Below are 14,131 nucleotides of genomic sequence, written 5' to 3'. Positions count from 1 at the left end.
GACACAGCCCAGTGCATTCTCAGCACAGGTTCCAATGAGGATGGGGAGGGTTGTATCAGGAACGGCATCCGGCATCCGGCATCCGGCATAAATAGGCTGCCAAATCAAACATGCAGATCATCAATCATATTTCCATACCAGATCGGTCGAGGCCCAAGTTCCCGTGACTGTCACCAACACTGTTGGTCAGAAGGGGTCAGTGGAGACCGTGCTACTGTTGGAAGGAGAAAGAGAGGGGAGGGGTGTCCAGAGGCAGAGGGGAGGGACAGGAAGGTGGAGGTGAGAGTCCTTGAATGTTGGCACCATGAGTGACAAAGGGAGAGACTGTGTATACTGTGTGTATGAGACCAGGTGGATGGGAAGCCAAGCCAGGAACATCGGAGGGTTCCAACTGTTCCATCATGGTGTGTATGAGAAGAGAAATGGGGTAGGTGCAATCCTAAAGCAAGAACATGTTAAAATGGCTAGAGGTCAGGACAGTGTCAGGTAGACTGCCATGAGCCATCCAAAGTGTACTCTCAGTGGAAACAATAAGAGGCGCATCCATGAATCTTTCAATAAAGGCTTGAACTGAGGTCAGGATATGCCAATGTTTCAAAACTGTATTATGAACGATTTGAAGTATATGTGGTAACACATATATAAATAGGTCAGGTCTAGATTTAGAGAAATCAGTATTATAAGCCTCCGCTACACAGTGAGCTGTTTCAAAAGTGTTGTTTCATACTGCTGCTCTCTCTAGAAAAAAATGTAAGCATAGAAGAAACGTTTCAGTCTATAAAACCTTTTGGTAAACTGTATTTTAGGGCACTAGGGTGAAGATTGCTGGCTAAAAGAAAACTGTAGCAATCTGTTTCTTTCTTGTATAATGTGGAAATAAGGCTATCATTATGTAACCCAATCCACATGTCAAGGATGGACACTCATTGTTGGGGGAAAAAAGTTTAACAAAACTTTCAATCAGGATGACATCCATTTAGAAATTAAATTAAGCGTATAATTTTTCATGCTTTCCATGAAAAAGGCAAATGACATAATTTAAATATTGATACCAGTAAAGATTTTTCCACAAAAAGGATTATTATTATTTTCATGCCACTCTTTTCCCTGGATCACTACACCCCAGAGGAACACCCAACCAATCATCGCCTATTCACCAAATCGTCATCACTGGACTATTAACTCCAGTTGTAGCTTATTCACACTGTCTATTTATACCTTCCTGGTTCTCTTACTCATTGCAAAGTATTGCCACTGAATTCCATAGTGTATGCCAAGCATTATTCCTGTCGCCTTCTGTTTACTTGCTATTAGTTTTGCTATATCTCTTTTGGATTTGTCTGCCTAGATGTATGATTTACTGGCTTTTGTCCTGGACTATTCTCTGACTCTCCCTGGTTTTGGTAATCACACAGTTCAGGTTCTGACCCATTCTTGTTTTTTGACTGCTGCATGAAGTGTCCATCTCAAAATAAAACTGAGACCTTTTTAATCTGCAAGCATCTGGCTGTGTCTGAATTGTTAGTTATCAAATCCATTTAATTCTATGTCAAAAAAATATAGTGATAGGCACATTACAGAGCAAATGTAGATCTCATAGAAGTGCCCTTTAGTCTAAAATAACTACTTCTCCTATAAAGGAGAAATAATTTAGCTTAAAGACTAAAGAAGCTAATTCCCAGATAAATTCAACAGGAGGGAAATCAATGTGCTGACCAGCTTGCAGATGTCCTGACAGACATCTTCAATATCTCTCTGAGCTGCGCCGTGGTCCCAACATGCTTCAAGACCACCACCATCGTCCCCATGCCTAAGAAGCCCACGGTCATGTCTCAACGACTACCGTCCCATCGCACTCACATCCATCAACATGAAGTGCTTCGAGAGACTCGTCATGAGACACATCAAGACCCAGCTTCCCCCTTCTCTGGACCCCCTGCAGTTCGCGTACCGCTCCAACCGCTCTACAGATGATGCCATCTCTACCACACTTCATCTGGCACTCACACATCTGTATAAAAAGGGCACCTACGTCAGAATGCTGTTCATAGACTTCAGTTCAGTATTCAACACCATTGTTCCTCAGCATCTGATTGGAAAGTTGAGCTTACTGGGCTTGAACACCTCCCTCTGCAACTGGATTCTGGATTTCTTGACTGGTAGACCTCAGTCAGTCTGGATTGGGAGCAGCACTTCCAACACCACCACACTGAGTACTGGTGCTCCCCAGGGCAGCGTACTCAGCCCTCTGCTGTTCACACTGCTGACTCATGACTGTGCAGCGATGCACAGTTCGAATCACATCATCAAGTTCGCTGATGACACGACCGTGTCATGACCGTGTCATCAACGGCTCCTCAGTGGAGATCGTCAAGAACATCAAGTTCCTTGGTGTTCATATAGCGGAGAACCTCACCTGGACCCTGAACACCAGTTCCACCACCAAGAGAGCCCAGAAACGTCTTTACCTTCTTCGGAAGCTGAGGAAAGCCCATCTCCCATCACCCATCCTCACTACCTTCTACAGAGGTACTGTAGAAAGCATCCTGAGCAGCTGCATCATTACCTGGTTTGGGAACTACACCGTCTTTGACCACAAGACCCTCCAGAGAATAGTGAGAACAGCTGAGAAGATCATTGGGGTCTCTCTGGTCTCTCTTCCCTCCATCACGAACATCAACATAACACGCTGCATCCGGAAAGCCACCAACATTGTGAAAGACCCCACACACCCCTCACATGAACTGTTTACCCTTTTGCCATCTGGAAGAAGGTACTGCAGCATCCAGCCCCGCACCTCCAGACTGTGCAACAGCTTCTTCCCAGAAGCCATTAGACTCCTGAACTCTGGCTAACTCCAATTCCAATTCAGATTCCAAAATCGGCACTTTTATACATGCTTATACACAGTCACACACACATACACACACACACACACACACACACACATCTATACACACACTCACACATTGTTTTGCATCGGACTAGCGCTGAAGTCAAACCTCACACAAATAAACTATGCACTCCTGTTGCAGTCTTGCACATTATCCTACCTGCTGCTAGAGTACTGTACTAAACCAGCACTGTACTCTGAACTGTTCTGGCTGCTACCGGTGACTGCTATGTTCAGTGTAGCATGTCACTGACTCCTATGCACAACTCACTTTACATATTCCCAGTACTGTGTACTGCACTAAATAATTGCACTGTCTACTCATTTTGTATTTGTCCTGTTCTGTATTTATTATTGTTTATTTAATGTTTATTTAATGACATTTTTGCACTATATTGGACTGTTTGCACTTGTGTAGCATGTTGTCTGTTGCACTGTTGTTTTGTGTTGCACCATGGTCCTGAAGGAACACTGTCTCGTTTTTGTTGTGTACTTGTATATAGCTGAAATGACAATAAAACCTCTTTGAATTTGAACTTGAAGATAAATCCTCATACATCTAATACTTTCTCTTGAGCTATATTAGCATAAACACTTTCCACATTGAAATTGACCATTATCCCCAGGTATAGCTTTAATTCCTGACATTTTACTAACATCAGTAGAGTCTAGGAACATATGGCTTGATGAAATGAACAACAAAATTAGAAAGAGGGACCAGAAGGGAATCAGTTACTAAGTGCTAGTTACAATGGCTCTTCCTTTCAGTTCTGTGAGGCTTTTTTAAATTTTAAGCAGCAAGGATTACAGGATGTTTACAATATTTTATCTTTATTTCATAGTTTTTCTCTTGGATGTGCTGCTTCCAGTGGTGTATGTTTATATTAGAGCTTTTATCCAATCATATGTCAGCCATTATGCATTGCCTTGGTCTAAGAAATCTGCCTTGAGGCCTTCAGAATCAGTGTGGCTACCTGTAGCTTAAAATAAATGGCAGTGACACTGTTGCTTTAATCAATTTCCAGGGCCATCTATCAGGCATAATATAATGTTGGAATTTTCACATCCTTTGATTTGATGGTCAGAGACCATCAGAGTTTGCAAACTGCATCTGCACTGACCTGCAAAGCTAAAATCTATTTGTGCATATTTAATAGCTGTTTTTTCAACCCACAATGGCTGACAAAGGAGAAGAAATTGAATTGATTTGTTCACAGACATACTTACAAAGCTATTTTCAAGACGGACTTTTCAAGAAAAGCTGGACATTGTTAGGAAATTTGCCCAACCCCAAAGCTAGCAAACCTGTACCAGTCAGGAAAAGGGTTTGTCTGTTACTTTCAATTCAGTAACTATGAGTGGCACCTTTTGGTTTACAGCCTCTGTGGAACGCTGCAAATTGTATTGCTGGGAATGCCTGTTATTTGCAACTGATTTTTTTGGTGTTTGGAGCCACAACTGGTTTGCAATTTGTATCCACTGCTTCTGTTGAGCAGACTTTCTCAAGCAAATTAAAACTTATGCCAGATATACAACTGGACATACTCGACTATCCTCTATGGTGACAGGAAAGGACTTATTGTTGGAACTGAAATAAATAACCTTAAATAATCTTAAAATGTTTTTAATGAAAACACTTTGTATTATCTTTGAATCATAGACTACCAGCAAAGAAATTTATTTCATACTTTTTATTGTTCAGAGCAGTTGGTAAGCTTTGTGAAGAACCATTTATGCTTTTGTGTTTTCTTTCCTATAGAATTTGCCCAAAAACACAAAATCTGCCTTAATTTCAAATCCCCGAGGTTGACTGTATTTTTGCTATTTTATTAGGTTGATATTGATGCTTCTGCTAGATGGAGGTGAATGTAATGTTGAGTCTTGCCCAGTGACTTATTGGTATAACATGATGACAAATTAGTTTGCCAAATGCTTACTGATAGTGAGAATAAAACTGAAAATGTTAAACTGTATATATTGATACAAAAAAAGGAATTATTGTTATTAATATTGTTACTATTGTTATCGGATGTAATCATGGGTGAACTTCCCCTTTAAGCCACAGGCCTGATCTTCATAATAATGTTTTTAAGACCATAATCATAACCTTTCCAATGGTACCACACATTTCCAATGGTGTAATGAGTGCCATCTCATCCCCACAGATAAATCTCATTGGGGTTAGCATAGTGGCAAGCGCCATACCAAAACCCTCCAAGGAAAGATCTAGCACAGTTCAACTCCTTATGAGTGTCCTGGTCTTTGTCCAAGGTGGAGAACTTCTGTCTATTGCTTTCATACATAGAGTCTCCTGAGATCAAAAGAAGTGTCAGTATGGACATGCTGTCCACATTCAGAACATTATCACATCATCAATAACAAAAACGTTACGATATTATAATAAATGCAGGTATTTTTAAGGACTACAGTATTATTTCTTACCACATATATAAATACGTAAAAGTCTTTTTTTTCTCCCTAACTGTAATTATGTATATATGAACAAACGTGGATAGCGCCACGAATAGTAATAGAGTAATACTATTAATTACTACAAACTTAGAATACTATTAATATTTTAAATCCAGTTTATCCAGTTTAAAACAAAACTTTAAAATCATATTTACAGTTTTTCCCTTCAAATGCAGTCAGTCAGCTTTGAGACAAATTCAGCATCACCTTTGGTAGTTTTGCACTGAGCCATGAGGCTAATCTAGGTAGCAAGCATCCCCAAAATATTTTATATAAATCCATGGCCAAATCAGCACATTCTTCCCTGATACCACACAGATTTCATTCTGTGGTTTAGGTCATTGTGGTTCTGATACTGTAATATAAAAAAAAAAGGAACTATAATGCTGTGAAGACATCTGGGATAAACAAATCTACTTCTTTTGAAAAATTCTAAGTAATTGTAAACTAGCTTCACTTTAAATAGATCCAAGATTTTTTACAAAATAATTTATTTCATAAATAACTTAAACTTAAAATGTCATGGAATGCGCCCCTACCACTGGTCACGTGGTATCGCCCGGCGCGTGCAGTGGGAGTTCGTCGTTAACTGTATATTTATAAGCACGCCTGCGTTATTAAGCGCACACCTGAATCGGTTTAGTCTCGTCATGTTTGTAATTATTTAAACTCTTGTCAGTGTGTGCGTTATTGTCAGTCATTGTTCACGTTCATGTTCACAGTTATTGTCCCTATTAAAGTTCATGTTTGTGCCTTTGTGTGTGTTCACCGCTTGTGTTAGATGCGATTGCCGATGTCTTCAATGTTCGTCATTCTGTACGTCCTGCTCCTTGCCCTGCGGCACTCGGGCCGTTACATAAAAATACATTTAAAAAGTGAATTTGGGTATGTATTTATAAAAGGCCAGGGTTATGAGTATGATAGCTTCAAATTTTTTGCGATTACAGTAACCTCATACATTCAAAGATGTAATATAAACAAACATGTCTGGGGTAACTAAGTACAACTGGGGAAACAATTTTTGCTGAATATTTTTTTGCTCTACCTTGCCTTGCATTTTTCGTATTTCAAAGAGACATTTTGCTTGGGCAAAGGCTATTAGAACAGCATGAAGGACAAATCTGAAATGTCTTCCTATTCTCTATAAAGTCTTCTACATAAAGTTTAAAGTGCATGTAGTCTATATATTCAGTTTAGAATTAAATTGGGAAAAGTAAGACCATAACTACACACCTAAACTAATCTTCAACATCTCACTCTCTCCCTCACCCACCTGCTCCTCCATTGACAAAGCCGGTAACATGGAGTTTGTATCCTTCAGTTTCAGATTTCACAGAGAAAAAGGAGTACCGGGCGTTCACCGTCAAACCCTCAAAGTCCTGCAGGTCCACTCTCAGTTCATACTTCCTCTTGCGTGTGAGCTGATAGAGGTTTTCTAATCCTGAGGGTGTAGGACATACACATGTTATAAAGGTTATAATGAAGCTTCAGGTGAAAATGCCAGTATTCTACGTAAGAAGCAATACAGTTATGTGAACACTTAAATTTTTTTTATTTATTGCTGCTGTTTTGTTGAACACAGTGTAAACTGTAAGTGAATTTCACTCTGGGATTAATAAAATGTGACAATTGTTTATGTGAAAAAACCTTTAAATGACATTCACAAACATGTCGAAATGGTGGCAGAATTATGAAAATATAATTTTTTTTAATGAATATGAACAATGTGTGTGGATCTGTTTATATATATATTTTGAAAGTAGCATTACAAACAGGAAAGTAGAATAGAAGTCTCAGTATCATGGTTCTTTCCTTGGTCCTTGAGACCAGTTTTCTACATTTTTTATTTATGTATTTATTTATAATTATTATTTTTTACTTGTGAGTCTTTCTAAAAAGGTATAATTCTTGTTTAGCAAGTGTCATGGCATGGACCCACTCCTTCTCTTCCTCTGATGTGGCTTTACCTCATGCCCATCCATTGTTGGCCCATAATGTGTCACACCTGTATTTCATTGTCATCCTTGTATCCTTGTTCATATTTGTCTTTTGTCTGTTTAACCCAGTGTACACTGTTGCTTCAACTGCCCTACTGTGTCCCTTTCATTTTTATTAACATTCCAAAAATGTATACAATACAGATTTGTATTGTATTTTCTACTTATTTATTACCCATTTTACATTTATTATTTGGCATTTAACTGACACTTTTATCCAAAGCAACTGAACTGCATGAGCCACTGTAAATTCTCACCCCCGCCAGTATTCTTCGTATTTGTTCCCAAAACCGTTCTTGTAGTGCTTCCATGGTCTGTAGAAATTCACACTGCCATCCATTCTCCTCTGAAACACCTGATATGAAAGTTGTAATATTGTATGTAAATGGACTCCACACTCTCATACTGTAAGAAACTGTGAAGGATTTATCTTATCTTTTATTATAAACAATTACACAGCAGATTGCTTTTTGAAAAGTTTAAATATTCTATTATTATAATTATTTGTCCTAATGTATCACAGATTTGATCATATTAATATGTTACTTTATTAAAGAACTGCTATAAAAAAAATTTTTTTTAAAGCAGTGGTGTAGGTTATTTCATCCTTGGGGCAGACACCACTTACACCACCCAACCTAACATTATATGAGCAGAGTGAGCAGAAATTATTGAGGCAGACAACCCATTTCATTTGAAGTGACACTATTCATAAAAATATCAATAATAACCATTAATGGCAATTATTTTCTAATGACTGGATTAGATGTCCACTAAAATCAACACTGTAGTTATTCTAATAGAGAGACACATTGTAACATACCGTCCATCTCCCATCCTGTGAATCATTTATCAAACAGCCCATGTCACAGTACACCTGTACAGGTGTTTCACCTGCAGGGTAGATGGTGTACACTCCACTCAGTGTTTGTCCATTAGCATAGACATCAGAGCAGTCTGTTGGAAACAGTTCCTGAGAAACAGGGGTGCTCCCCACCAAGAGGGGGAGCACTAGACCCAGAAACACCATGTCCTAAGGAAAGACATACAGGCAGACTGAGAAATATGATACTGGAATACAGAAACTGCAGTAAAGGCCAACTGTAAACAATTCAACTGCAGCCCAAAACATACAAAAAATTAACTGCATATTCGTATACTCAGTCAAATAAAAAATTACATTTGAAGTTGTTCTTTGTTTTACAAGAGTTTCAAGTAAACCTTTAGAATATAAACCATTTTTGCAACATAGTGAATTTAAATTAGTTCAGGGCCAGTTAAAAGAGCAAGTTGGAATAAGCAGTTAGAAAGATGAAAATACACTGTGACCTACTGTCATTTCAGCCCAAGTCTGATGCAGAGTTTCACAATCTGAACCTTGATGGCAAATAAACAGTAATATTATGCAAACTTGAATGTCTGTTTAAAATTAAGACTCTGGACCTGTGACAAAAAATAAAACACAAACTAAATTCTGTGTGTGTGTGTGTGTGTGTGTGTGTGTGTGTGTGTGTGTGTGTGTACTTTGCTTAGTCTTTTATTTTGTAAAATCTACCAGTTTTAATAAGTGCATTATGAGGTAAATTGTGCTGCCTATAATACCTGCTATCTTACACAGAACAATAAAACATCCTGGTACATTACAGATCAAAGTGTGACTCACCTGTAGCGTTTCTCTCACCCTGTCTCAAATGTTCACACTCCCATCCCTGACAGATTCTCAAATCCTTCCTACCTTAAAGTCTATACACATTTTGTGATCAGATCAGAATATTTGCTCATGAATTGCACAGCTGCCAGTAGCAGTTTGCATCATCATAAGAGTCAGCTTTAGGAATATGACCTTTGAACACTAAATCTCCAGTTTGTGCTGCCCAGTCCTCAAATATACTCCTGCGGAGAGAGATGCCTTTAGGCCTGTGATATCATTGTTTTTGTTAAGGTGTTATGGTGTTAATGTGTGCTATTATCCGTCTGAATGTAGGTTTACAAGCCTGGTCAGAAAGACAGAGAAACCGACATGAGGGAGAGGGAGAGAGAGAGAGAGTCGAGACAACCAACAAAACAGACTTCTTCCTGAGCAGCCAAGCTATTGATAGCATGAGTGAATGGTTGGTGAGACTGCGATGTTACAGTGGATGTTACTGAAACTGAAGGAGGACAGGAATGGTGGAATTGAGCACTGAAAAGAAGCAGAAGCTTAACATATGCTGTAGTGATGAGAAGGTCTAGAACTGGAGAGAATAATGGACCTCCCTGAACTGCAGTCTGGATAAATAAAGGAAAACAGCTTCATTTGGGCTGGACTTTAGAAAACATCCTCGTTTGCGGCTGGATTTGGGTGGCATTTTTTGTAGCATGTGTAGATGCTTCTGGCTTCTTTTGCTTTTAAGAAAATTTTTCTCTTTTTTACTTTTCCTGAAGATCCTGTGTTCTCTGAAGACAAGATTTTTTTAAGTCAAATTCTGAGCAATTAAACTTTTCATTATTATGACCTGTACTCCTTTTGTCTGAGTAGGCATAATTGCTATGCAATGTCATCATTGATCATTTACCAAAAATTAGAAGTACCACCCACAAGCCAAAACTCTACAATTAATGGAATAATTATTGATAAACCAGCAATAACAGTGTAAATGTCATAACGCCAAATCCCCTGACAGACTGCAATATCCAGCAACCCGTTTGTCACCCAGTCAACGACTCAACCAATCGGAGGCATCCAATCAGATCAGTGTCACCAGAATATTGAACTCAACTGTATGTCCTGTTTATTGGATTATATATGACTGTTTCTAACTAAGTCATTGCTCAAGTATTGCCAAAAGTCTCTAGAAGCAAACCAAGCATTATTTTGGATTGTCTTTTTGTGTACCGTATGTTTTCTTAGTATTCCTTGTTGTTGTATTTAGTCTGCCCCTTTTGGATTGTCTGCATGGTTATATTGTGATTGATCTTCTGGTGTCTGACTCAGACTGTTAAGATCTCTACTATTTGGATTAGTCCTTTATCTTCGCCTTTTGTCATCACACTGGATTATTGCACAACCCCTGAACAACGATTAAACCAACCTGCTGTCTTATGTCCGCAAGCATCTGTTTCTGCCCCACCCGTCACAGTAAATAATGTGTTAAATGATAGACCGAATGACGGATAGGTAAATAAGGACCACAGGTATGAAATTCTATATGATGGAGCTATAACGTAACAAAAATGAACCAAACAATGCTCATGGTGAACTGCGTGGGATTAACACTGAGTACTCTGCTAAATACCAAAAATGTAAAGAAAGCTAAATTGAAGCTGTTTTGTATTTCATCTTCAAATTATCTGCTAATCCTAAATGTTTGCATACTTTTGTCACTCACAAATATGTAATATTGGATCATTTTCCTCAATAAATAAATGAAAGACTAAAATTTTTGCATCATTTGTTTGATTTGTTTCACGACAGTCAATTCCTCCAAAAAGAATGTTATGTTAGGAGAGGGTATTTACACCCCAATTAATAACAGATTGTTAAACTAGGAAAAGGTAATTACACACCTATTATTAATACAATGTTACATTAGGAGAAGATGATTAAACAGTAATTAATAACACATTGTTACACTAGGACAGGTAATTACACACCAATTACTAACAGAATGTTACATTAGGAGAGGGTAAATTACACCCCAATTATTAACAGAATGTCATGCCAGGAGAGGGTAATTACACACCAATTACTATCAGAATGTTCTGCTAGAACAGCATAATTACACCTGCATAAATTTTAAACTAAATTAATGTTTTCCTTTTGAATCAACAGAAACATAAAGCATACAATTGTAACTGCATTGGAAAAATACATCTTGTACTCAGCTAAAGCAGTTGGTTGCATATTGCACTCATCATGTCTCCAAAACTACAATTGAACAACACTGTTTACAAGGAGCCTGTGATGCTCATCAGGACCAGAAGAACATGCTGTTGGAGCGTGTTCAGGTCCTCTAGTAACAGAATAGCTCCAGACTGAGAGGATAGGCCTGCATCTCGCCAAGTCCAGGTCTCTACACCTATGCACTGTTTCACTCACACATGAGCATGTGGGACGAGCAGGACTAAGACCTGCAAGGGATTTAACCTTTAAGAGATAATCTGTTCAGAACATCCTAAAATATTTTAGGAAAGTTCTTGAGGGCTATGGTCGTGTTATTCAAATGAGTTCATGAAAGTTTGTAAGGGTTACATTAGGGTTGATCGAATGAGATCATTCCATATCACCTCTATAAGGCTTCATATAATAAGCGCTGTTAGCCTCACAGATGTACTATATCTGTAGCCTTTAACAGCAGGCTACGCGTCACACCACGTCTCTTCTGCCCTCAGGCGGTTGGCGGAAGAGATGCCTAACCTGCAGGAGTACCTGGAGAAAGAGAACATCGAAAAGAAGCTTCTGAGCCGAACCAATGAGGAGCTGCTCTGCAAGTAAAATATAAATATCTGTAAATATCTGTATAATATGTAAATAAAAGGAAGATGTGGTTGTACAGTGTAGTCATTTGATTATAAATAATCTCATAATAATCTTATCCACAAATTCTTATACATTTACATAGTAACATTCACTCATATACTCAAATTCCATATGATACATAGAAAACGTCCACTTCATCTATTTTATAGTTTTTTCCTGATCAATAATACAAAAAAGAAAAAGAAAAAAAAGATGAACAGCACCCTCTAGCGATGAACCTCAATTATTTCAAGATAACTGTAAAACATGGCTAGGTTAAGCCGGCATTAAAACAAAAAATGCTCAGATAAACTTGTGTCTCATGGCACGCAGCTGAGTTTAAAATTAAACACAATGAAATCAAATTAAATTGACCCAGCTGCAACAGGCTCAGCAACCACATTTAATTTCACTGATTGTTCAGTTAGCCAGGCTATACAAAACAGGCTATTGTTAGAAATTCTGCACATGTGCTTCACTTAGCTTCACATCTCACACTGCTTATAATTATAAGATAACGTATCCACGTTCGTAATAACGTGGTGAAATCTGCCAAAAATTGTCAAAGGGTCAAACTGCGTGAAGTGTGCCCAGGCCCAGAGCTACTTTGCTGGGCATGACTGTATGACCTCTTGGGCCAGGAAGTCTGTTTCTAGTTTTATTTAAACGGTCAAACTGCGTGAAGTGTGCCCAGGCCCAGAGCTACTTTGCTGGGCATGACTGTGTGACCTCTTGGGCCTGGAAGTCTGGTTGTAGTATTATTTTAGTATTATTATATGTAGTATTATTAGCTACTTTGCAACCTTGCTTTAAATGTGGGCATACTTCAGACCGTTTCACTCTTTAAATCATTCAAAGCGCCACATTTCAAGGCCTAAGAGGTCACAGAATCATGCCCATCAAAGTAGCTCTGGGCCTGGGCACACTTCACGCAGTTTGACCATTTAAATAAAACTAGAAACAGACTTCCAGGCCCAAGGGGTCACACAGTCATGCCCAGCAAAGTAGTGCTGGGCCAGGGCACACTTCATGCACTTTGTGCCTTTAAATAATACTATAACCAGACTTCCAAACCCAAGAGGTCACAGAGTCATGCCCAGCAAAGTTGCTATGGGCCTGGGCAGACCATGCAGTTTGACCCTTTAACCAAAACTAGAAACAGACCTCCAAGCCCAGGAGGTCACAGAATCATACCCAGTAAAGTAGCTAGCTAGCTATCAGCTCAGTAAACCATACAATCTAATGTCCACCAAGCATTTAAACCGCAAGCATTTAAACCACTAGATACCGCTAGTTACCGGCTGCACGGTTAACAGTGCAAAACACTATTGTAAAACCACAAATGTAAGAATGTTAATGTCCATGGAACTACGACTGTGATTAAAATGTTACATGACACATTATATTATATTTCCTGTAATTTTAAATGTTGTATTATGTACTCACATATTTTAAGTGTTTATTGATGTTGTAGTATTTAGTCTGCCCCTTTTGGATTGTCTGCCTGGTTATATTGTGATGACGGCGGGTGAATGGAAGCGAGAGGCGGGTCAGCAGAGAGGTAATCTTTATTCTCCATCGGTATCCATGATGGAAACACGGGACCTCAAATACAAAGTGCAGAAGAGCTAGTCTTCCTTTAGACAATTAATTATGCGTGGTTCGACTTGACGTAGTAGGACCGCTAATGTGCAGCCCCATCTCCTCGGATCTGGGGGTTAAAAAGAGCAGGGAGTGAATGCGAAATGGGTGAAAGCAATTAGTAATCAGGAGATTGTGAACGGGGCAGGTGCGATAAGTAGTCCTTAGCAGGGGTGCGTGTGTCTCCCCTGCTAGCTGGCTGATCAACCGTGACAGAAACCCTCCCCCCACCGAAGACCCCGCCAGCCTCCTGGCACGCGGCAGGCCCCATCGCCGTGGCGCCAGCTTCAGGGGATGCAGCCTCTGGAAGGAGGCGATGAGGTTGGAGTCCAAGATCTGGGAAGCCAGTATCCAGCACCGCTTCTCTGGCCTGTGCCCCTCCCAGTCCACAAGGTAGTACATTCGTGCACCTCGCCGCCTAGAGTCTAGCAAGGCCTTTACCTTGTATTACCTCACTTGGTATTCCAGGTTTTTATGGTCTGTAATGACCAAAAAGAGGTGCCTTGCTCCCTCCAGCCAGTGCCTCCACTCCTCAAACGCCAGTTTCATGGCAAGGAGTTCGCGATCTCCCATGCCATAGTTCCTCTCCGCAGGGCTTAGCTTCTTAGAGAAGCATGCAATGGGCTTCAA

At 39.4% G+C, this 14,131-nt stretch overlaps 1 protein-coding gene across 1 annotated transcript; it reads right to left on the bottom strand.

Moving 5' to 3' along the window:
- Nucleotides 1–4,614: 4,614 nt before the first annotated feature.
- On the bottom strand, nt 4,615–9,137 carry LOC118242762 (microfibril-associated glycoprotein 4-like). The gene is made up of 5 exons (XM_081701436.1): nt 9,026–9,137; nt 8,696–8,739; nt 8,186–8,395; nt 7,620–7,717; nt 4,615–6,806 (listed from the first exon to the last, which is right to left on the bottom strand). The coding sequence occupies exons 2-5, from the start codon at nt 8,699–8,701 to the stop codon at nt 6,764–6,766; spliced, it is 357 nt and encodes a 118-aa protein (XP_081557562.1). The 5' UTR covers nt 8,702–8,739; nt 9,026–9,137; the 3' UTR covers nt 4,615–6,763.
- Nucleotides 9,138–14,131: the final 4,994 nt, after the last annotated feature.

This window comes from Electrophorus electricus, chromosome 18 (genome assembly GCF_041902795.1).
Source record: "Electrophorus electricus isolate QZ-2024a chromosome 18, ASM4190279v1, whole genome shotgun sequence".
NCBI classification, from domain to species: Eukaryota; Metazoa; Chordata; class Actinopteri; order Gymnotiformes; family Gymnotidae; genus Electrophorus; species Electrophorus electricus.
This window is presented reverse-complemented; position numbering and strand designations above follow the sequence as displayed.

Coding starts and splice junctions, on each gene's coding strand:
- LOC118242762 (XM_081701436.1), bottom strand. Junction 7,718..8,185: donor CACAGGATGGGAGATGGACG/GTATGTTACAAT, acceptor CTTTCATATCAG/GTGTTTCAGAGGAGAATGGA. Junction 6,807..7,619: donor TACGAAGAATACTGGCGGGG/GTGAGAATTTAC, acceptor CTACACCCTCAG/GATTAGAAAACCTCTATCAG.